Raw genomic sequence first — 25,118 nt, 5'->3', positions numbered from 1 at the left:
GATCGCAGACAGACGAAGTGTCAACTTCGTTTGCGTGGCCTTAGATGGATTGAAGCAGAGTGATGCTCTTTCAAAATTGCTGTCCAAATTGCACTCGAAGAAGCGATCAGGAGGACTGGCGTGCAGAGGAATGGCACTATCATCACACGGTCGCACATGCTCCTTGACTTTGCGGACGATATTGATCTCATCGGCATCGATCGTAGGGCAGTGGAGGAAGCTTATGCTCCTTTGAAGAGGCAGACAGCGAGGATAAGCTTGGCGATTAACTCTACCGAGGCAAAGTACATGACAGCGGGTAGAGACAAAGACAGGCCTAGTGGTGTTAGTGCTGAGATAGTGATTGATGGGGATGTGTTTGAAGTTGTTGTTTTTCTTGGATGACACGACAATGACGTTTCCCGTGAAGTGAAAAGCCGTATTGCAGCTGCGAATAGGGCCTTTTACGGATTGCGCAACGCAAGCGAAATTCGCTCTATATTAGACGCTGATTCTTCCGGTTTCCCTCTACGGTCACGAGGCATGGACGTTAATGGAGGTAGACTGAAAAGCTTTCGGTGTTTTTGAGCGCAAAGTACTGCGGACAATTCTAGGTGGGTAACAAGAAAATGGAGTGAGGCGCAGACGCATGAATCACAAGTTGTACCAAGTGTACGGAGATTCGAATATTGTGAAACGTATAAAATACGGTAGACTGCAGTGGGCTGGATACAGAGTGCGAATGTCGGAAGAACAGGGAACCAGGTAGAGGTCGGCAACTTCGTGGGCGGCCGCGAACGCGCTGGCTGCACGCGATTGAAAGAGATCCCTACACGTTTGGGGAAACGGGAAGAACATCGCCCAAGACCGACAAACATGGTGCTCTACTATACACTCGGCGTTGGAGTAAAGTTGTTTTGTAGCCAACAAGGTATCAAGGTAGGTATCTTTCATTTCAGCTTAAGAGAATAAAAATCGGTTCCACATTCGAATACAGTCAGCAGCAAACGGTTGTCGCTTTAGTTTGTGTGTTTGCTTGTCAGCGACGACAGCAAACACCGGCGAACGGTGGGAAGCCACACTTGGAATTTAAACATTCGTCCACATTCGCATCGCAAGCGATCGAGCGGTGATGCGATTCGTGAGTGATATTGCGCGTACGAATATTTGAAGTTTTCAAACAATGTTTATTATTTTCTTTGCTAATCTAGCATTTCAACAACAATACACTAAAAATGTATGCATTACATGCAAAAATTCTCTTCTAGTTATGATAATAGCCGCTTCAATCGCTCACCATCATTCGCCATTCATTCATTCGCTTGCGATCCAAACTGCGACGATCGGCAACGAATATCCATGTCAAACAGTTTGCGTTTCGCTTCTCACTGACGATGGGGTTGCGTGTTTGATCACGACAATCCGTTTGCTGCATCTTTCTCGATTCGCTTCAACAAAGAGGAGTGAATATGAATGGAGTGAGGCGAATATACCCATTCTTGCGCTGACGACTGTTTCATAGTTTTATTTCCAACCAATTCAATGATCATACTCCACCAACTTTCTTGAACGATTCCTTGCGTAGAAACAACCTCCATCCACCAACTTGAATCCCAGTTTCTCAAACATCCCTCTCGATTGCGCATTGTCGGTGATTGCCGTTCCATAGCAGTTCAGCCCGGCGGCGTTTGCCATCTCCCGGGCAATTGCTCTGACCATCAAGCTTCCGTAACCTTTCCGTTGATGCTCTTTCACCACTTCCAACGGTCCAATGGCACCGTTCGGCCAGCTGAAGCACCACGCCCGCAATTCTCCCGCATCGTTGAACAGTCCCACCGATGGATTCCACGCGGCCAGCCGTTTCAGAAAGTATTCCGATCCCTCACATCGATGGGGCCAAACTTCGTTGGCGAAGGCTGCGTGGCGGATGGTCAGTCGCTGTGTGTGAAGACCGTTCGGGATGTTCAAACTCAGTTTCCGACTGTCTTCCCTGGAAAGTTCGTAGAGAACGCAAGGATGATCCCACAATAGTTCAATCGATAGGGTTGCAAAAACTTCTTGGAAGGCTGGGTGGTAGCGCATAGGGATGCAGCACATCTTGTACGAATAGTCCCAATCGATCAAAAGGAGCGCACGTTTCAAAGAATCGTTGGAGTCATCCACTGTGTAAACATACATCTGGTAGCGATCCTGGAAGATGTGTTTGGTGATTATTAAGAAATACAGTTGGAATTTGACTTACCAGAATAACGCAGGTTCCATTCTCCTGCCAACTGTCGTTCAAACCCAGTATCAGTAGCTGCTTAATCTTCGGGTCGATCTTATTCCAGTTTAGATAATTTTGAATGGTGTTGTATGCCAGCTGATGGCGAGGCCAGTCACGTTTGTAAATATCTCGCAGTAGAACCCATTCATCCGAGGGGATGGCCTTCAGCTGATCTTGAACTTCCATCGTTTCACCACGGCACAGCTTAACTCTAGTTTTGAAGCGTTTGCTTTCATCAAACAATTGTATTTATTTGAGCGAAACGGTGAATGAACTGAGCACATCATCCACAGGGGAATCGTCTTGATAAGATAACAATGTTACGCATTTGTCCACATCCATCTCTACGCAGCGTTCATATGGTTGTTTTAGTTTAGCTCAGAAGTTGAAATTTTATGTGGGTCAGTGAAGGAGAGCACTCATATGGCTACCTGCATATGATTTGTGCATGATGGTCTTACAACTGGATCTCCAACGTAGAGCTCCTTCGCAGATGTCACCAAAAGTCGTTAGTTACTACAGAAATTCAGCAGCAAAAGAAGAGGTTGGTCGACAACACTCTACGCAGGAATGGGAACGAAATCTGCTAACAAGCGTTAGCTTGTAACCTGGCCGCCGGGCCAGAGACTCAATAAAGAAATAATGTCGCGTTTATCTTAGATTCTCGTCCAGCTACGAGACCGCGCAAGACTGTTTAAATTCCTCTTGCAAGTCGAGTTAATATGCAAGTGGCATTCTAAGATTGTTAGTTATAGATGAAGATTGATTGCAAATTGGATGAATAATACAAATATTGTCAACATCAGCATTCGAATAAAGGTACATTTGATGTCGTGGCAGTCCTAAAAATGTTTGTAAACTTTACATCAATAAATACCGTGTATGGCCTGCACAACGATAAGTCGATAAGAAGAACGTCCAACATATTTAGTTCTGGTCCTCACAACTCATGATTCCACGCGTCAAGCGATGACAAGAGTTGTGTGCTTAGCTGGTTGTGCAGCGAGCCTGGGCACTGTGTTCCTTCTGACTTCACCTAAATTAAGAAGGTACGTGTAGAGTATCTGTTCACCAAGGAGGTGCGGCTCAAACAGCGTCTGTTCTGGCATCCAGTGGCTGAGTATGAAATGCTCCTCCACCGGAAGCTATACCTAAGGTGGCAGCCTCACCATGGTGGATAGCGGACCTTAGGCCAACAACCTACTGTTCCCGAAACTCAAAAAAAAACGTTACTGAAACCGAAAATGAAAGATTACGAACTGATTCAACGGCAACGACTTTTAGTGCGAAACAACGGACAAGAATTGGAACTTGGAATGTATTAACCCTAGCCCAGCAGGGTAAACTGGCACAACTAACCAATGAGGCAGGCCGTATGAAGCTTGAGATCCTAGGACTGAGCGAAGTTCGCTTCAAGAAGTTTCTTGAGCGATTCCTTTTGAACTCGAAACTGCGCTATGAAGTGGAAATCTTTTAATGAGAGGATAACTGTGGCCAGATTCAGAACACGTGTTCGAAACCTAACCATGATTCAATGTTACGCGCCAACCGATGCAGCCGAATTGCAAGATACAGAGAACTTTTACAGTCAACTGAATGCTGTCGTGGACAAGACTCCGAAAGGTGATATCAAGATCGTCATGGGCGACTTCAACACGAAGCTTGGTTCCGACAACTAGGACTACATATAAGCGCATCATGGGACGCCATGGCCTTGGAGAAATTAGTGAGAACGGAGAGCTGTTTGCAGAGTTTTGTGGCAGCAATGACATGGTGATTGGGGGGATCGCTTATTCCCCATAGACCAGGGCACAAAGTGATAATGGGTTTCCTGTGATGGCATCACGGAAAATCAAATCGACCACATCTGCATCAGCCGAAAATGGAGATGGAGCCTTCATGATGTTCGGAACAAACGTAGCGCCGATACTGCGTCCGACCATCATCTCCTAATCGGTGAGATCCGGTAGCGTATTGCTAGGAGGAGAAAGTCGGGCGCCGGTTAAACACACGTCGACTGGAAGACGCTGTGGTGAAAAGGTCCTTCGTCGAGGAACTAGAGAACCGTGCTGCGGATATTCCAGAAGGTGCAAGCGTAAAAGACGGGTTTGACGTCATCAACGATGGTAAAAGCTTTGAACCTACAACACCACACATTTATGCTTCCTAGTTGGGGCTCAATTGAATGATATGTGCCTTGACTGAGGCTGGAGCTGATGTCAATTGAATGATCAGAGGCTAGTCAATTGATACTCCGATGGTAAATGGAAAAATGAGTGGTTACCTATCTCAATTTCAGCTTTAAACATCGGTTGATACTGACACTTCGCAGCACTGCAAAATAGATAAATACCAAAAACCATTCAAAAACACGTATTTTATTGGAAAAATCAGATTTTTGGCATAATTTTAAATGTTTTCATGCTTAGTTTCGGGCTCAAAGTGAAAAAAATATTCTCAATAATCATATGGATGATGATGATGATGATGATTGTGTACCCACCATCAGCGCAAGGATTACCTATGGCTGCAGAGTCATACCGGAACGGAATGATCTACCTGATGGTTTGTTGTAGCAGGGTAAGCTAAATTCACTGGAGACCTTCGGAAAACAACATGATAATTGTTATCTCGTGACAAAGTCTGGCCACCCCACGAACATTTGCCCGGAAACCAGTTCATTTAACTTCCTTAGGCTACCCCTCCGAAATCCCCATATATGTCATGTTCAAATATAAAAAGTAATAAGGAACGAACTCACCGGGTAATCCTGACCAGCTGGTTTTCTATGTTTGGCTTTGGTCTCAGCATGCAAACGGTCCAACCATATTAAATGTGCACTCGTTCACACCGCTCGCTGATTCTCCGATCGTCCATCGAAGAATCCGAAAAAAATACATAAGCGAGAATACCCGACGCACTGAAAAACAATCTCTTGGATACTAGCATTTCCGAACTCGGAATAACGACGAACACGAGCACCACGATGCGGGCAATGTGGCCTCTTGCCACCGAGCCATCGTCGATCGTTAACACAAAGTGCGAACAAAAAACACAAAGAAAAATACGAAAACGCGGGAACGACGAAATGCGGCAAGTTTCAGCCTCCGCGCCCTGCTTGTCACTGACGACCGTCGACCTTTCACTCTTCCATCAGCGTTCCACTCAAGTACGAACTAAAAACACAAAGAAAAATGCAAAAACGCGGGAACGATGAAATGCGGAATGTTTCAGCCTCCGCGCCCTGGTTGTCACTGTTCTCAATAATCATATGGAAGCCTTAAACTTCAATTTTTAGAGAGTTCTGAATCAAAAAATATTTTCATGTTCGAAATGCGAGGAAAAAAATTTGAAAAAAAATCCTCCGATGTGTTCCATATACCTAAATATGTTAAGTATCTGGTTTGGAGTAAAAAAAATGTAAATAATCGTCAAAAACTCCGAATTTGCATGAAAAAATCAAGTTTTAAGGCATGTTTTGGCAGTTTTTGGTGAAAAGTATCATAAAAATGACTACTTTGATGAAAAGTTTGTTCAGGACAAAGATAGGCAACAAGAATATCTACAAAAGCAAGCCAAAAAATTTGAAATTGGTCAAACGGTTAAAAAGTTATAGGACTCCAAAATTATTATTTTTTGTAAAAAGAAGAAAAAAATAAGTTAAATTTTCAAAAACTCATATTTTGCGTGACTTTGGAAAAAAATGATGTACTACAAGTTTATTCGAAATTTAATTTGTGAGAAATTAAAAAGAATATTGAATATCGATTGAAAATTGATAAAGTTACGGCACTTGAAGTGAAAACACCTTTTTATTACTCGAAAATTCAACTTTGAAGCGTTTGCGCGACCTCTAAATCTCAATATTTTTGGCTTAAACTCAGAGGTTTCTCTTTCTGTGTCATTTGAATCCAAAAGAGCTTACGAATTCCAGGTTTCAACAACTTTTGAAAAATAAGCCGCAGCCTACTACGCACCCAGAGAAAGCAGTGGATCACAGATGACTCCTGGAGGAAGAAAGAGCAGCGAAGGAACGCCAAAGCCACGATAGAGCGTACGAAAACACGATATATCATGTAAATTTGTGTTATATGTCATGTAAACACTGTACTAGACATACTCCCGCATTACCTTAATTATTTGTCAAACCATTCAAAGGCAAGCTAACGCGTACCCATCAGCGTATTTACAATAACACCCCATTAGTCACCGTAAAGCGCAAGCCAAAAAGCGCAAGTTAACCAAAATACTATCGGATGGGCGCGCGGAAGTTTAAGCCATAAATATTGTTTATAAACATCAACCCCAGGTGTTTTACCCTTTAGGCCATAAGAATAATCAAATGTAAAATGATATAAAAGAAGGATTTCAATAAACTCGGCAGTCTTCTTTGGACTATCAAACTATTTGTTTCAATGTCTGCTGGCATACCGAAACCCTCCAATAGCGCTCTGATCTTCAGACACCGCTAGTCATTGGAATAGTTGCAAATCAAAAGTAATTCAATCTGAAGGAACCAAAGTTCCTTTAGTACACCAATTGTCCCGGGACAGACATTTGGTGTGATCGGTTCGATGCGAGATCTTAGTTAAGACTTCGAACCCCAGATGGCGACCGTTCGACATTCCTGCAATCTTCGAGAAAGAACGAAGAATAACATATGAAAATTGGGTAGTAATGTAATAGTGTAGTGACTCGAAAATAAATCAAATGGAAGGACATGTGAAAATGTGGTTATGTGCAATAGCTTGTTTTGCAGCAACAGTTTACTTAACCATGATTGTGATTGAAGAATTTATCGAGTTTCGAGAACAAATGACGCTAGCGAAGAACGCTATTTTAACAAACTAGTGTGATTTTAGTAATTTTTTTTTTGTCCGGGTTGTCTGCAAAAACAATTTGAAAATGGGAAGTGAAGAGTCGAAAGCTCATGTTGAGCATAATGGCGACAGCCATATCGATATTATTAACATGCAAAGTGAACACTCTGAAAAATTCGAGGAAAATAAACTAATGCTGCAGATAATACCAGCAATAGTAGCAGTACAATTTGCTATTACTATGTACAATACAGTGAAAAAGTATATACAAAAGAAAACACAGAAAAAGGCAGAAGAACTGGCCAGTGTCGCAGCGCGATCGTGAAAAACCTCTTTAAAAATTCCTTGGCACCGTAAGTAAAACATCCAAGTCACGAGCAGCACCAATCGAAGAGTGCATGCACACGTCCCCGTTGTCATCGTCGTAGCTACGCTATGCGAAGCAGTGAGTGAATCGATAAAAACGCTTGCGAGTGCGGTTCGCGAAAAATTGTTGCCGTACAGCCCACCCATCAGCTGATGCGAAGTGCAACGCACCCCAACGAATTACATTTAACAGTGAAGAACATTTGACGATACGTAGTAGCCAAAAGAGCGGAAGCCCTTCCAGAGTCCTCCAATATTAGCATACACAGGAGCTTAGTGGGGAAAACTGATGTAACGATCCTGAACTGATTAACGAAGTGAAAAATGGAGGGGATAACAAACGTAGTGAATGAACTTTTTGTGAGGAGAAGCAGAAATATCTCCGTGGCAAGGTCGAACATTAGTGAACAATTTTTGTCTTTACTAATAAAAGAAGGACATATCGTAGCGAAGAAAGTGTCAAAGAATAACTTCAAAGTAGAGAAGATGTGTTTAAACAATGTAGCGGTCATCAACAGAAGACCACTTAGAGCTGCAGAGCTGCTACCATTCGCTATCCAAGTGGTGCCGACCATCACTGGAGCAGTAGTCATCTCAACCAACCAAGGTCTGATGACGCACCACGAAGCGATCCAGAAGAACATTGGCGGACGAGTGATGGCTATTGTATACTGAAAGTGAAGTGCTAAAGTGAAATAAAACGATAAATGCTCGCAAACAGTATGAGCTGAACTAAAAAGGTAACGCTTCATCAGAACAAAATGCAACCAGCTATACAATTTGTGGCAACCAACGTATCCGAGATCTGTGCGTCAACAGGTCGCGTATTTCACTAAGTAAGTCTATTGCCTACAACACCGACGAAGAAGCAGGTGCAGAGTGCAGAAAAGGAGAATGCAGTGTACCAGTGGTGAATTTGAATCAACGATTTGACGACTGCGAGATTCTGGCGTAAGACACTTCGGAGACCACACTGGGCGATGGTGAGAGTAAAAACATAGACTATAAACATATATTTTTAAATTAAGAAGTACAAAACATATAAATAACTTGTATGTATAGACGTTCAATTTTTTCTAATATGTTATAAACAAATAGTAAAATATGCATTTCTGAAATGAATATAGTGGAATTAGAACAAAGACTTCAAGAACTAATAACACTAGAATCGAATTTAAAAAAATCTATTTACAAAAAATTCTTATATCGCACACTTCTTGAAAAAGAGAAGCTTAGTAGACAATTGTATACTGAAATACAAAGAAGTCTTATTCTTTTAGAGGATTCAATATCAGAATCAAAATTGAATCATATTGAAAAAACTTCACGAAATGCATTTTTCAAGATTCAACAAATATTAGATACTAAATAAAAAAATACAAAACGAACAATCCCGTTGAAGACATTAGTTTCGACTATTATCTTATTTAGACGGTTGAAACCTACACAAATTTTATTAAATTTACCAGAACAAGAAGAAGAAGACAACATGGGAAATGCGACCGAAGTAATTAAAATAGCCTCATCCCTCATTCCCCAATATGACGGGAATGGCGATAAATTGAGCAACATAATTGCAGCATTAAAAGCTTTGAAGACTATTGTAACAGCTGCAACAGAACCTGTCGCATTACAGATAGTTCTGTCAAAATTGGAGAAAAAAGCGAAATCCGCGGTAGGAGAAGCACCAGCAAATATTGACGCGATTATTAACAGCCTTAACCAAAAATGCAAGCAACACGTATCATCTGCTGTAGTACTAGCGAAATTGAACGCAGCAAAGCAACACGGAACACTGAATAAATTTACTAGTGAGATAGAAGAGTTCACTACTCAACTAGAAGCAGCATACATAAATGATGGTATAGCACTAGATACAGCAACAAAAATGGCGAATAAAGCAGGCACAAAAGCTTTAGCCAATGGCGTAAAAAATCCGAGTTTAAAAACGATACTCAAAGCAGGCACATTTAATACCCTAGATGATGCCATAGGTAGAGCAGCAGAAAATGATAACGACGAATGCACTTCAATGCAAGTGTTGTATTTTGGACACTCCAAAAGAGGACAAAGAGGAGGAAGGAACTCTTACAACAATAGACTTCCATACCAGAACTCCTACTATCAACAAGATAGATCATGGTATCAGAATGGTTATCAGCAAAACGAGGAACGTCGAGGCAATCCCCCAACACGCGGAGGCCACAATTCGAATTGGCGTGGAAGTCATAACAGGAATTACGCTCAAAACAACGCTCCGCAAGACCAACATCAACGAAGATATAACGAAAACACCAACAGAAATGGATCGAGACGTGGTAGAATTTATCATGCCACACCACAGGAGAACCGTTTTTCCCATGCCTGCTATCGAAATGAAGATCGTGAGGAAAGTCAAGAATCTTTTTTAGGAGAGAGAGCGGATCGAACCGAACGATCCTCTCAATAAATTTAAATGCGTCTAATTTTGTTTCCGTTGGTACTGAGATGTCCGAAGATAAAGTAACTTTAATAGTCGACAGTGGAGCAGATATTTCCCTATTTAAAATTAACAAAGTTAGACCTGACAGGATCGTAAACATTGCAAAAAAAATTAAATTGACAGGAATTTCTGATAAAACTATTGAAACACTAGCTTCCACTGATACTGAGATATTTTTTGAAAATGGGTTAAAAGTAAAACATTCTTTTCAATTAGTGTCAAAAAATTTTCCAATACAAACAGATGGTATATTAGGGCACGACTTTCTCACTACCAACAGGTGCAAAATAGACTACGATTCTTGGTTACTACATTTTGACATCGGAAATAAAACAATTTCCATACCTATTGAAGACAATTTTAAAGATGGCTTCATTCTTCCACAGAGAAGTGAAACCATTCGTAAACTATCAAAAAGAGTTTATCCGAGTGACATGGTTGTACACGCACAAGAAATCCAAACCGGAATTTTTGTTGGTAATACGATCATTTCCAAGGACGAACCATATGCAAAATTCATCAACACTACAAATGAACCAGTTTTTATAAAATACGACCAGATTAATCCCACTATAGAGCCTTTTGACAATTATCATGTACTGAAAACTACGCAGAATACACCTACAAAAACCAATCGACAAGAACAAATTCTGAATGAGATTAATCTTTCGGGTACCGTGACCGGCCCTAATTCTGCGCAGTTCCTAATTCAGCGCACTTTCTCGAATATATCACAAAATCATGGACGCTAGTTCAATATTAGCTTCAAATATATTTTTTGAATATTGCTTCAATAGTAATGAAAAAGTTTGTGAAGAAAAAATTTTCAAATCAACGATCATTATTTTGTAAAAAAATAAAATGATGTCGCAAGTACTGTAAATTGCCTGAAATCTGTGTCCGTTAGCGAAACTGCTAAAAAGTTGCTTCATGAGCTGAAGCATTTTGCGAAATGAATAATGAAGAGAATGTCTGCTTTTCCATGCGCATTCTGTACTGCTGTCTTCGAGGAATCAGAATCGGCAAAAAACAATTGAGTTTTCTTCTTCTTTTTTTAATCTTCTTGTTCTTTTTAGGTGCGCAGAATTAGGAACCGGTATTAAATGGTGGTCCTAATTCTGCGCAGACATTTCAACATTAAGTTTTGAACATAAATTAATAAACAAACATCATACAAATGCCATAATAGTTATAACTAGGATATCTATGTTTCTAGCAATCCGGTGAATGTAATTACGGCTCAACAAGTTAGTTTATGAACTTTGTAGGCTAATTTACGATTTTTGAATTTTTGATCTGATTGTTCGACCGGACTAACCACTTGTTTTAAACATTTGCTATCAACCTCGGGGGAAATTTTATGTATTCATGCAAGCATTCGTCAAATGCGAGATATGATGTGAGTTTACATGGAATTTTTTTAAACAGTGGAAACCCTGGAGTTAGACAAGAAAGAAGTCTCAGTTTGCAAACAAAGATTGTGCCACCTTGTCATGGCGAAAAAGTTTATATTGCCTTTAGAAATGAAAGTAAATTTTACTAAAATGTGCATATGCGAATAACTAAAAAGCTTTACGTAGTAGTATTCGATAATGCTACAAAATCCTTTTGTGTATTATGATTAAAATTCCCTTTGCTTAGTAATCAAAGTAGGTAGTATCAATGTTGAGGACATGCAAAGTTCCAATATGGTCGTAATGTCGTATAAAGGTTGAAAATGAAGAATTCAATTGAATTTCATCTTTGAATCATGTTCTCATTACAATATGTTATCTTTTTAGAGTTTTTCCCATGTGCGCAGAATTAGGAACATTAGTGCGCAGAATAAGGAACATTCCAAAAATGGGTGCGCAGAATTAGGAACAGAGACACACTTTAGAATTTTCATGATTTTACATATAAATTGAGTGTTTTGTATAAGAATTATATTTTTCCCTCATTTACAAAGCTAATAACTATGTGCAGTCAAAAATTCAGCGAAATCGGTTCGATTTGGAATTTGTTACAGCTGATTGAAATTGAAAAAGTCTTAGATGCGCAGAATATGGGCCCTCCACGGTATACCTAGTTTTGTACAACAAGATTTCAAAAATTTGATCACGAGCTACGCAGATATCTTTTGTTTAAAGGATGATAAACTTTCTTCAAATAATATCTACAGCCAAGACATTCACCTTACTGATAATATCCCCGTGTATATACCAAATTATAAACAAATTCATTCCCAAACACATGAAATTAAAATGCAAATTGATAAAAAGCTTCAAGAAAACATAATTGAACCCTCTATTTCGTCATATAATTCACCAATTTTGCTTGTCCCAAAAAAATCAGAAAATAACAATAAAAAATGGAGATTAGTTGTTGATTATCGGCAATAAAAAAAAAATTTTGGCAGATAAATTCCCCTTACCGAGGATTGATTCAATTTTAGATCAACTTGGTAGAGCAAAATACTTTAGTACTCTTGACCTCATGTCAGGGTTTCACCAAATTCCCCTTACACCAGAGTCCAGAAAATACACAGCTTTCTCAACACAGTCAGGTCATTATCAGTATACGCGTATGCCATTTGGACTAAATATCAGCCCAAATAGTTTTCAGCGTATGATGACAATAGCCATGGCTGGGTTAACCCCTGAACACGCTTTTATATATATTGATGGCATCATTGTCATTGGATGTTCTATAAAACACCATATTTCAAATTTAATCACTGTTTTTAATCGTCTCAGGCACTACAATTTGAAACTAAACCCAAGCAAATGTAAATTTTTTCAGACCGAAGTCACGTATTTAGGTCATAAAATTACGGATAAAGGTATCTACCCTGATGATTCAAAATATTCAACAGTAAAAAATTATCCAGTTCCGACAAATGCTGACGAAGTTCGCAGATTTGTCGCTTTTTGCAACTACTATAGAAATTTTGTACCAAACTTTGCAGGCACAGCAAAGCCACTAAATGATTTACTTAAAAAGAACTTTAAGTTTGAATGGACTGATAAACGTCAAAAAGCTTTCGAAAATTTAAAATCTCATTTGTTGTCACCACAAATTTTAAGATATCCAGACTTCTCAAAAGAATTTATTATTACAACGGATGCTTCTAATGTTGGATGTGGTGCAGTGTTATCACAAGACTATGATGGTAATGACTTACCGGTATCTTACGGTAGCAAGACATTCAACAAAGCGGAATCAAAAAAACATACTATTTATCAAGAAATGATTGCCATTCATTGGGCGATCAACCATTTTAAAGCATACGTATACGGAAGAAAATTTAAAATTAGAACTGATCATAGACCCCTCGTGTATCTTTTCGGGATGAAAGAGCCTACAAAAAAGCTTACACAAATGCGTCTGGATCTGGAAGACTACGATTTCGAAATTGAACACATCAAAGGCAAAAACAACGTTGGAGCTGACGCACTCTCCAGAATAGCAATCACGTCAGACGAGTTGAAGCAGATGTCAATTTTAAGGGTGAACACTAGATCCATGACCGGAACGAAACCGAAGAAACCGAAGTCAGACGATTTGACAGGTGCGCAACTGTCAATCTACGAAACGGATTCACCTTCAAAAACCTACAAGTTACCGAAAATACTCACAACGATAAGCTCGTCAAAGGAAATCACAATTATTATAATGGATCCAAAAGAAAATAAAGAAATATATGCAATCACAGCCGATGGAACTCAGACGCTAGAGTCAGCTTGCCTAAGGTTGAATGATATGCTTCAAAGAATGAAAATAAACAAGCTTGCAATGTCGACACAAAATGAAATATTCACAATTCTACCAGTAGAACTGTTTAAAAACATCGCGATAAAAACACTCAAATACGTGGAAATATTATTATATAAACCACGCAGAAAAATCGAAAAGGCAGAGGATATCCAGAAAATACTGCACGATTATCACGTGACACCTACGGGAGGTCACATCGGTCGACCACACTCTATGCGGGGGCCGAAACGAAATCTGCAAGCAAGCGTTAAATTGGAGCCAGCAGGATATCGCGTTTGTGTCTGCTCAGCTGCAATCTTCACTATTTTCCTGCTTAAGATATCATTGGAGAAATCATTACAGGTTTCGGAAAAATCCGTGGAGGAAATCATGAAGAAACTCTTTGAGGAATCCCTGAACGAATTCCAGGAAGAATTTAGGGAGGAGCTTCAAAAAGACTCCCTGGATGAATCCTTGGAGGTATTTGGGATTTGAAATCACAGTAGGAATCCTAGATTCCATCCTGGCATTTCCTAAAAATTGTTCCCGTGTTTCCACCAACTGTTCTGCAAAGACTCCACCAAAAAATATTTTTGGGATTTCGTCGTTGAGATGCAGTTTTGAAGCTTAGTCAAGTAAGAAGGAATAAAACAGCAGGTGGATTCCATCGCAAATCATAACTAGAAACTGATAAATTTGTACTAGGGGTTTTCTAAAGAACTGGTAGTGAAAACACAACTTGATCGGTTCGATCTCAGACACTTTCTGATCATATTTATTTCTCCTGATTCTCATTACAGTTCTAACTTCTCTTTTCTCTCAATCCATCTCTTTTCCGTGCAACCATCTCTCTTCAATTTAACTCTTGTCTTCGAAACCGGTATTCTCCTAATTACCGAAATCCTAATACCGAACTTGTATACAACAACTCCTTATCCCTTTAAGAAGATTCTAAACTATTTATAATTTACAAAATTTCACATGCTTTATTTCTGATAATTTATCTAATAATAAACAAAATCTTTCTTTCTCTTCTTTTTCGATCTTCTTTCGCTTCTTCTGACAAGATTATCTTGAATTTCTGAATTCGCTTCTTCAACATTTACTTGATCTGAATTTTCTTCTCGAAAAATAAACGAATCGGCAGGAAAACCGTAAAACGATGAATCCGAATCGTCAGAAACATCTTCTTCTCTTCTTCTTTTCCTGTTATGATCTTCTTCATTGTATTCTTCCACTTGCTCTTCATGCGGCTGATGCGCTGCATCAACTGCATCAAACAACCTCTCTCCTCGAAAAACAACCATTCGATCCGTTTTCTGATATGGTTCAGATTGCACTTTCAATTGGCGCTTGTGCGCCCACACGATCCTGCCACCGAGGGAAATCTGTAAAATGTGATCAGAGACTCGTTTTAAAAACTTTGCAGGAATCCATCTTCGTATGTCGGTCTTGTTAGAATTTTTGTAATATATCAGGTCTCCAACTTTTAGTTTAACAAAAGGATCAGGCTTCTTCTTCTTTTTTGTTTCGCATGTGAGTTGGTTATCATCATAAAATTCGGTTAAGTTCTTCTTAAAACTAGCTTTAGGGTTAATCAAATCCAGTAGGGTTTTGGGTTTGTACGAAAGTAACCGTTCAGAGGGGAATTCGCCATCCTTTTCAAGGCAAATATTTCTGTAATTGAAAAGAAAGTAAGATATTTGCTCGTCCACATCCAATCCCCTTACATCCCGATCCAAAAGGAACTTTTTCAAAACGTCCTTCACCAAACGAACCGTCCTCTCTGCTTGGCCGTTACTCTCGGGATGATATGGGGGGCTTTTCATTACACGGATTCCTTGTTTCTCAAAAAACTTTACAAAATGGTCTGAATTGAAAGGTGGTCCTCCATCAGTCACCAAAACATCCGGTAATCCAAATCGAGCAAATATACCTATGAAAACCTTGATTACCTTTGTGTGATCCGTACCGTTCCTCATGCATTCCAACTCAATCCATTTTGTGAAGCTGTCCACGACGACCAAAAATGTCTTCCTCTCAAAATAAAAGAAATCTGCATGCAATCGACTAAATGGTTTTTTCGTAGGTATCCAGCGAGAATAAGGCGGTGGTTTTGTAACAGCGTTCATTTCATTGCAGATACTACAAGATTTCACATATCTCGCTACATCTCCATTCAAGCCGGACCAGTAGACTGTTCGTCTTGCGAGTTGTTTAATTTTGCTGATTCCCGAGTGATTAGAGTGTAATAATTTAAGTACTTTTTCTTTCATACTTAAAGGAACAATTACTCGGTCCTGAAACAAAACGCAGCCATCTACTTCCTCTAGCTCCTGATGTAAAGAGTATACGTCCTTAAAACATCTTTCTAAACGATCGGGCCAACCATTGTGAAGAAAATAAATAATTTTTTGTATGAAGTCATCCTTTTGTGTCGCTCTGGCAATCTCTAAATAGTCTATGGGAAATTCATCCGAAAAATTCAAATTCTTCACGCATTCCGCTGCTAATTCTTTAGGAATTTCTTCGTCAAGAGGGAAACGAGAGCAGAAATCTGCGTTTCCCATTCTAGATGCTGGCCTATACACTATGTCATAATCGTAGATGGACATCTCCATGACGTAACGTTGCAATCTCGTAACAAACATAGCATTTTTGCCCTCCTTGCCGAAAATGCCAATGAGCGGCTTGTGATCCGTAAAAATGGTGAATTTCATACCGTACAGAAATCTGTGATACTTTTTAACGGTACTGACGACTGCCAAAGCCTCCAAATGTAAAATTGGATAGTTTTTCTGAGCATTGTTGAGGGAAAACGAAGTAAAGCTGATTGGCTTTTCCATTCCGTCCACTAAATGGGCAATAACGCCACCAACACCATAGTTACATGCATCAGTAACCACTACAATTGGTTTGTCTGGATCAAAGTATTCCAAAAGTTTAGGCTTCAAAAGAAACTGTTTACAATCCTCAAATGCTTTGTGGCATTCTTGTGTCCAGATATAATGAGTATTCTTTTTCAAAAGACCATAAAGACAGTGTATGCGTGATGAAAGATTAGGAATAAATTTGGAGTAGTAAGTAAGCAACCCCCAAAATGCCTTAAGCTCCGTAACATTTCGAGGAGCTTTCGCTTCTCGAATAGTTTGAACCTTATCAGGACAAGGTAGTAAACCTTTTTCAGTCAACACATGTCCCAAATATGGCAACTGTTCTACAAAAAATTTGCACTTCTTAAAATTTACCTTAATATTTGCCTTAGCTAATCTTTCTAAGACTAAATAAAGTTTATTCTTGCAATCTTCCAAATCCTTACCCGCAATCAACACGTCATCTAAATAGCAACACACATTTTCTATTCCTCTCAGCACCTGGTCCATAACTTTCTGAAAAATCGCTGCGCTCGATGAGGCGCCCTGAGGCAACCTGTTATAACGATAAAGGCCTTTTATGGTGTTTATGATCATTAATTTCTTCGAATTTTCAGAAAGCAAAAGCTGTGTGTAGGCACCAGCGAGATCCAACGAACAAAAAACTTTTGATCCAGAAAGAGCAGCAAAAATGTCTTGAATTAGAGGAAGAGGGTATGTGCTAGGAACAATTACTTTATTGATTGAAACCTTACAGTCGATGACCAATCGGATTTCTTGATTCTTTTTAGTGACCACAATGACAGGCGAGGCCCATTCACTAGCTTCAACTGGAGATATTATACCATCTTTCTCTAAAACCTCAAGATAATCTATGACTTTTTGCTTTAATCGTAAAGGAACACTGTAGGCTTTTTTAAATATCGGTTTATCTTCTTTCAAAACAAGGTCCCCAGTAAAACCAACTATTGGATTTGAAAAATCCTTGTCAAAAACATTGGGGAACTTACGCTTAACATCGTCAATCGTCTCGTCTTCCGTCAAAACATTTATCCTCTCTGTCGATGTCGTAGGTCTAGCAAAAGTGTTTCTCCATCCTTTATAGAAGACGTCCAGCCATGTTCGGCCCATTAAAGGTACAAAATCGTTGTCGCACTGTAGCACTACCAAGGAAAGTTCCTGGGCTTTGATGTCTCCTACCTGTACAGGAACAAAAACTTTCCCCAAAATAGCTAAACGTTTTCCATCTATGACGACCAACTTTTTGTTGCATGGTTTCAAAGAGTGAGCACTAAAGTTCCTCAAGAACAAACTTTCCGAAATAACGCTCTCTGCCGAGCCGCAATCTATCTCCATCGTTAATCTCCTCCTATCTGCTAGAACCTCAACGTAACATGGCTCGTTAATCTTGTTAACGGCCGAAATCATCATGCAAGGGGAATCATCTTCAGAGTCTGTGTTTTCCAAATCTGCTTTCAGTCTCTTAAACAGCCCTGAAGAAGAAGCTTTTGAGGGCTTCGGTGATTGAATGAAGTTAACACTGGATCTCTCCTTACTTGGACTTTTCCTGTTCAACTTGTAACAAAACTTCCTAGTGTGCCCGCGTTTCTTACAAAATGAACACAAAAATGATGGTTTACTGTTACTACTATTGAACTTATCGTCAAATCTGCGATTTCTTCGGCCTCCCTTCGAAAACGATCTATCTCTACTGTAGCTTCTACTCCTGCTTCGGCTTCTGCGTGCAAACCTAACTCGAGAGCGATCCACCCTTGCACCCAGTCTTGCAATAACACTACCTCGGGTATTGCCTCTCTTATCGTCATCTTCTTTCAAATAACGCGTCCTATCACTGGAAATCTCTTGGTTAACAATGATCCTCTCGGCTTTCGAAGCAGTGAGATCGTCCTCATCAAATAATCGTTTTTGCAACTGACGATCGGAAACGCCGATAACCAGAACATCGCGAATAGCTCTCTCCTTAAAACCGCCAAAATCACAATCTTCTGCCAATTGTTTCACGCCCAGGACAAAATCGATTGCTTTTTCGTATTGCCCTTGGCGGCGAGTCCAAAATTTATAGCTATGTATGACATCTGACTCCTTTTTGTCAAAACGCTTTGTCAATTCCTCAGTCATTTGCTTGTAGGTTAAATCTTTAAAATCTCTACCCGGAAATAAAAGCTTTAGCTGTGTAAAAACTTCACGGCCGCAGACCGCCAAAAATGAAGTCTTGTACTGATCTTCCTGTATATTGTTATGTTAAAACAGCCATTCCAATTGTTCCTGATACTGAGCAAATGGTATTGTACCAGGCAAGTAAGGTTCAGTAGTGGTTTGCAACATACTTATTGTTTAAATTGGGAAAAACCACAGAAAAAATTAAAAAAAAATATAATAAAAAGAACAACAAATACAAATCCGGATTAAAATTCAGTTCAAATATGTTTTTCAAATGAAAATGATAAAAAGAAGAAAACAAAATCACATACCTTATAGTTTTCAAAAGAAAACTTTTCCTCGGGTAGCCTCGAGAATGCAACCTGCACCCGGCAGCAAACAACAACAGCACCAGCACCCAGCAGCAGCAGCAGCAACCTTCAACTCGCGACGACTCTTCCACAGCAGCACAGCGACCAAATCCGCTACAAAATGGCCACCCGCACAGCAACAGCAACTCCCAAGCGGCAAATCCAGACGCAGCAGGGAATCTCTTCACTTTTTTTCTTCCGCTCTGCCGAACTTCTCGGTGATAAAACCACTAAACAAAATTTTTTTCGGTCGATTAAATTTTTCTTCTGGGTCGTTGACCCCTCTCCACTGGCTGAGACGGCAATCAAAACAAAAATGCACTTTTGATGCACCAAATCTGGCTGGCTGCGACGTCGACTAAATTACCACAGTTGACTCACTGACAGCTTGGCTTTGTAGCTGCGGGCGGTAAAATCGGTGGTAAAACAAAAGGATCAACAGCGCTACTGTTGTTCTCCTCTTGAATACCCACACTGAGAAAACACTGATGCTCAAAATGGCAAAGTTGAATGACTCTATTCACTGTGGTACAAACAAAAGAATAAAAGAATACAAAAGAACAATGAGCATCTATCACCGCTTCAATAAAAGAATGGAAAATGAAGCACGAAGCAAAATGGCGTTTTTCTTTGCCGAAAATGAATACGCTTTCGCCGTGATTTTCACGCTCGTTTCGCCAAAAAATCACTACAATTCACTGTATAACCCTAAACGACGTTGATTTTTCAATCTAGCAAAATTTACTTACAAGTGCGCGATATAGCACGCCACCAATGCTTGAAATAAAATGGAGATAAGGAAGCGCGTGACAAAAAGGCTTTGTCAGCAAAATTCAATAAAAAATCAGCACCGTAGCCGCTTCCAAAATCTCTTAATAAACTTACGCCGGAGGATTCCAAGAAAATTGCACTTTCTCATTAATTTTCACTCGCGACGCGACTAACTACTTTAAAACTTTATCCTCGTTTGCCACTGATAAATTTGTACTAGGGGTTTTCTAAAGAACTGGTAGTGAAAACACAACTTGATCGGTTCGATCTCAGACACTTTCTGATCATATTTATTTCTCCTGATTCTCATTACAGTTCTAACTTCTCTTTTCTCTCAATCCATCTCTTTTCCGTGCAACCATCTCTCTTCAATTTAACTCTTGTCTTCGAAACCTGTATTCTCCTAATTACCGAAATCCTAATACCGAACTTGTATACAACAGAAACCAAAACAATTTCAAGAAAAAAATATAACGAAAGTTCACCATGGCATTGATGTGGCATTCTGAGGATTCTTAAAAACTTTTTCCGAGAAATCAGCAATTACAACTCACATGACACAATTAGGTTTTTATCTTTTTCATGTCACTTAAACAAAGCACTTATTCTACCATCCCATCAATTCAACTTTCGTGCACATATTCAACTAACTTTCGAGCTTTGGTCCGTACAACAAAACATGATCCGACCACCTCGAACCCCAACTTCGTGAACATCGCGTTCGAAATCTCGTTTGCACAGTGAACAATCGCCTGGCAGTTCATGCCAACCTTGGTCATCTCTTTTGCAACGGCTCGAACGACTAGCGAACCAAACCCCTTCCGTAAATGTTCCGCGTCAACCTGAAGCGCAGCAAGCGTTCCCGTGGTCCAGCACAGACTCCACGCCAGCAAGCGACCGGATTCATCGAACAGACCCATCGACGGGTTCCACGCTATTAACCGCTTGAGAGTGTATTCTGATCCCTCGCAGCGATGTGGCCAAACTGTGTTGATCTGGGTGGCATGGTGGAGTTCCAGTTTGTGCAGCGTGACACCTGGTGGAGCAGTGCAATCTAGGGTTAGGCATTTTTCCATCGGCAATTTGTAGAGATTTGTTGGACGCCCCGTTATTTGCAGCTCAACTGAACGCATTTGAAATACTTTATATAGAATCGGTCGAAGAGATTCGGGAACGTGACTTATTTTGTAACTGTAGTCCCAATCGATGAGTAGCAATACTCGATGAATGGTATGTTTCGATTCTTCCAAGGTGTATATAAACATATAGTATCTGTCCTGAAATTATGAAGATTTAAGTTTTAAAATTGAAACTTTTTCCGTAATAATATCTTACGATTATAATGTATGTTCCACTCTGTCGCCAACTATCGTTCAGTGTCAACACCTCAAGCTGTTTGATTCGAGGGTCAATGGCATTCCAATTGATATAGTTTTGCACCGTACTGTGTGCAATCTCGTGTCGAGGCCAATCCACTTTGAACAAGTCTCTTAGCTCAGGCCAATGGCGTGGTGCGATAGGCGTGAGCTCATCGGAATTGAGCATCATACTTGCGGCGCTATGCTTATCGAACGTTCGATCAGGTTGAAGACAGAATGTGTACTGGCGCAGCCAAAGTGCATTGTGTTCTCACGAGAGTTGCATTCGAAGCATTCGGAGAGATTGTTGAGGAAAGTGGTGTAAAAAGCGTTTCCTGTGCGATTCCAGCTTACTTACAGTTCTTGAAATGTATTGACATATTTATTAGTCCATAGATTTCGAACCTTCGTATTTTTTTCTACAATACGCTTGAAAAATAAATAGCTCTATACAGTGCGAGAAATAAGGATAAAGACAGAGTCGTTTTCCATACAAAATAATTACGTTTAGGGATCAAAATCTCTTTTTCTAGCGATTCGATTGTTATGGAATTTTGGATGCAACCTTAAAATAACTAGAATTTTGGCTAGAAATATAAATCATCATCCGTTGAAACGTTTATATCGACTATTCAGATTCAAATGAATACAAAGACACATTTTTATATGGAAATGGTGTCTTTATATTTATTTGAATCTGAAAAGTCGATATAAACGTTTTCATGAATAATGATTTATATTTCTAGCCAAAATTCTAGTTATTTTAGGGTTGCAGCCGAAATTCCATAACAATCGAATCCCTAGAAAAAGAGATTTTGATCCCTAAACATGATTATTTTGTATGGAAAACGGCTCTGTCTTTATACTAATTTCTCGCACTGTATGAATTGACAGGAATAACCTACGATTTAAACGGCTAGGCAGTCTTTTAATATGGGAAAACGAGGTTTATTATTTGCCCGACTTTTCGACACTGGGGTTTGGTGTTATCTTCAGGGGTAATTAATTTTTCGTTTTTGGTCTTATGTTATGTCTAACTGTAATTGTCTTGTCGAGTTGTTGTTGGTACATGACTTATTTGGTTTGTCTAGTTTTACAACGGACTGTATTTACTTCTAAATTTTCGCAAAACACGTACAGTCCGTTGCAAAAGTAGACAAACCAAATAAGTAATGTACCAACAACAACTCGACAAGACAGTTACAGTTAGACGAAACATAAGACCAAAAACGAAAAAATAATTACAGTGGCGTTTCGGTTTTATCACTAGTCGTTTTAATCACTACTCGCTCAAATTCACGGTTTTCTGTTCGATTATATCACGATTTTAATTTCGTTTTTATCACACTTGTTTTAAAACATTCCGAAATCAATTTAAAATCAATACAGCACTGTCCAGTCCACTAAAACAGTTAAAAAATATAAGCTACGACTTATATATTTTGCAGCTGAACGATTTTGGATAATTCACGATTTGGTTTTTATCACGGTAAAATTTTTTTTGACCGTGATAAAACCGAAAAACCACTGTACCCCTGAAGATGACACAAAACCCCAGTGTCGAAACGTCGGGCAACCCAAGTAACACAACTTGTTACAATACTGTATATAATACATGATTCATACAAACGTCCATGTTTTGTTCTGAATATGGAAAACTTATTTTCGTACACTTATATCACCGAAAAAGCGCAAAAAATGGCGGCTTATAAAACATCTTTGATGTTACTAAAGATGTTTTTCAATACATTATTATAACATAAAATTAAGTATCGAATATGTTCTCAGCAACTTCGTAAGAACTTACTTTTTGCTAGTAGGAAAATTATTCTTGGTCAATCGTACACTGTGGAAATATATGAGACATGTGATATTGGGTAATGGCTCAAAATAATTGTCAAGCCTTACATTTCATTTGTAATTTATCATCACGATGTTTGGTCACTATGACTTAAAAACATGTGCCATTCAAAATTTATGGTGAAATAAACACATTCACTCTTCATGAATTAATTCGCCTCCCATCGGATTGAAAACAAGAAGGGAGGTTTTTGTCATCTCTATGGTTTTTATGAGATTTTCGAGTACATTTTCAGATATGCAACATGGTGGATTCTTGAAACAGTACCGTCAAAAAGTTTTGCAATGCTATTTCAATTATAACATATTAATTATGTGGTTTTACAAAGTAGAATTTGTATTCGTTATCATTAAGGCAACTTTATTATTACATTGAATGTTAACATTTTCCCAGATTAATAATTATTCGGAGAAAAACTTGTAGATGAACAAACTGCTATACATCTATAAAATCGTTAGTGTCAAATCTTTTAGCAGGCACATAAATTACAGTACCTGGCCTGATAGGAAAGTATTCAAAATATTGGAAAAACGTTCAAATTACAAGTTTTGTACATCTCAATAACATGTTTGTCGAGTACTACTTGAATCTATCGAAATACAATCAAAAAACATCTTGGCAACGTACTTGCAACATCTATTTTCAAATAGCATACAATGATGTGATTTTTGGTTTTTGATACCTGTTTTGAACATCAGTGCAACAATAACAAAGTTAGAGTGCAGTTCGTGGTATTAATCTAAATAAATTCTTTTCTTATTTTGCGGTATCAAAATTGTGTTTCTAAGTGAGTTTAAGTCGCCACGTAAGTACTCAAAGTGTCCTCACAACATTAAATATGAGTTTCGGGTGCTATTATAGTTAAATTTCGGTGTAGTTTTATGTGCATAAGATGTTTCATAAATTTAAGTGAGTGAGGGGAGAAAGAGATCTGATAAACTTATACATAACCGTATAGAATACGTAAAATTAACGTATTCGTAACATATTAATCCTTTAGGTTATAACTATGTACTGATGATGTTTTACACATCCCCTTGAATTGAAATAGGACAACGATACACAAATCAAGTTTAATCAACGTTATATTTACGTAGCTGTAACCTGTAGTGAGGTTGATAAGATTTTTCAGTGACTTGTTAATGCCAAACATAGTTTGAACCTGATTTCAACATAAGATGTGTACAGATACGATTAAAGTACTGTATTAAAACATCTTTTTCAAATGTCATTTTCAAAGATGTTTTCTGTGTTACTTGGGAAATAATAAACCTCGATTTCCCATATTAAAAGACTGCGCAGCCGTTTAAATCATAGATTAAAATCCTCAGTCGATCCTCCAGAAGACATGAATAACTTCTCAATTACTATATAAGGTAGGTAGGTAATCATGAGTTGAACCAAATTGCGGCTTCTTGAAGCAGCGGAAATTTCGACCGATTTTTTCTTCCACATGGAAATAATTAACTACGGTAAAGTCTCAAGGACATGAAAGCCACGGGTCGGGTATTATCGTAACATAAAATGATAAAAAGTTTATATTTGAACCATATTTCATTGAAAAATTTAATTATTTGACAATATAATCCCAGGTAACCGATAAGCATTTATACAGCACTACATGTCAATGAATGCTAATCTGCTAATTAACCCTCTAAAACCCAAATTTTTGATTTTGATCTAAATATAATTTTTCGTCATCTAAAATCGATTTAAACATGTTTTGGAAGATGATTCTTTTTAATTCTCGAATTCGTAAATTTCAGTTTTTGATTTTTCTAATTTTTTCAACATCCTCACACTTTTATATTTTTCCTGGAAGCCAATTTGGTGTACGGATTTTTTGAGATGAAAACATTTTGAGATTTTATGATTATTGTTGACATCCCGTCGTTGGGGGGTTAGAATGGGTCAAAAAAGGATACCCAAAGAATGTTTGTTAAATAACAAATACAATTGAAGTCGGAATAACTTACGAAATAAACTACAAATGATTGGAAATTGACCCAATCTCACCCCTTAGAGGGGGTGAGAATGGGTCAAAGTATTCGAAATCGCCTATCTAAGAATATAAGT

At 38.8% G+C, this 25,118-nt stretch overlaps 3 protein-coding genes across 4 annotated transcripts; all 3 read right to left on the bottom strand.

Moving 5' to 3' along the window:
- Nucleotides 1-726: 726 nt before the first annotated feature.
- LOC109429344 (uncharacterized) lies at nucleotides 727-4,341 on the bottom strand. The gene is made up of 2 exons (XM_019705248.3): nucleotides 2,222-4,341; nucleotides 727-2,169 (listed from the first exon to the last, which is right to left on the bottom strand). The coding sequence occupies exons 1-2, from the start codon at nucleotides 2,429-2,431 to the stop codon at nucleotides 1,519-1,521; spliced, it is 861 nt and encodes a 286-aa protein (XP_019560793.2). The 5' UTR covers nucleotides 2,432-4,341; the 3' UTR covers nucleotides 727-1,518.
- A 9,995-nt stretch (nucleotides 4,342-14,336) lies between these two features.
- LOC134287763 (uncharacterized) lies at nucleotides 14,337-20,260 on the bottom strand. The gene is made up of 2 exons (XM_062850611.1): nucleotides 17,532-20,260; nucleotides 14,337-15,036 (listed from the first exon to the last, which is right to left on the bottom strand). Exons 1-2 carry the CDS (start codon nucleotides 18,658-18,660, stop codon nucleotides 14,978-14,980), a joined length of 1,188 nt encoding a protein of 395 aa, XP_062706595.1. The 5' UTR covers nucleotides 18,661-20,260; the 3' UTR covers nucleotides 14,337-14,977.
- A 113-nt stretch (nucleotides 20,261-20,373) lies between these two features.
- Nucleotides 20,374-21,423, bottom strand: LOC109420951 (uncharacterized). Of its 2 annotated transcripts, none has more exons than XM_019695426.3 (2): nucleotides 21,159-21,423; nucleotides 20,374-21,100 (listed from the first exon to the last, which is right to left on the bottom strand). In XM_019695426.3, exons 1-2 carry the CDS (start codon nucleotides 21,369-21,371, stop codon nucleotides 20,447-20,449), a joined length of 867 nt encoding a protein of 288 aa, XP_019550971.3. In that variant the 5' UTR covers nucleotides 21,372-21,423; the 3' UTR covers nucleotides 20,374-20,446. The 2 variants fall into 2 exon arrangements, with proteins under 2 accessions (XP_019550971.3, XP_029714787.2); XM_029858927.2 differs by having other exon boundaries at nucleotides 21,210-21,423.
- Between the last annotated feature and the right edge of the window lie 3,695 nt (nucleotides 21,424-25,118).

Source organism: Aedes albopictus, chromosome 2 (assembly GCF_035046485.1).
Source record: "Aedes albopictus strain Foshan chromosome 2, AalbF5, whole genome shotgun sequence".
NCBI classification, from domain to species: domain Eukaryota; kingdom Metazoa; phylum Arthropoda; class Insecta; order Diptera; family Culicidae; genus Aedes; species Aedes albopictus.
Note: the sequence above shows the minus strand (reverse complement) of the source record. Positions and strands in the feature narration are given on the sequence as shown.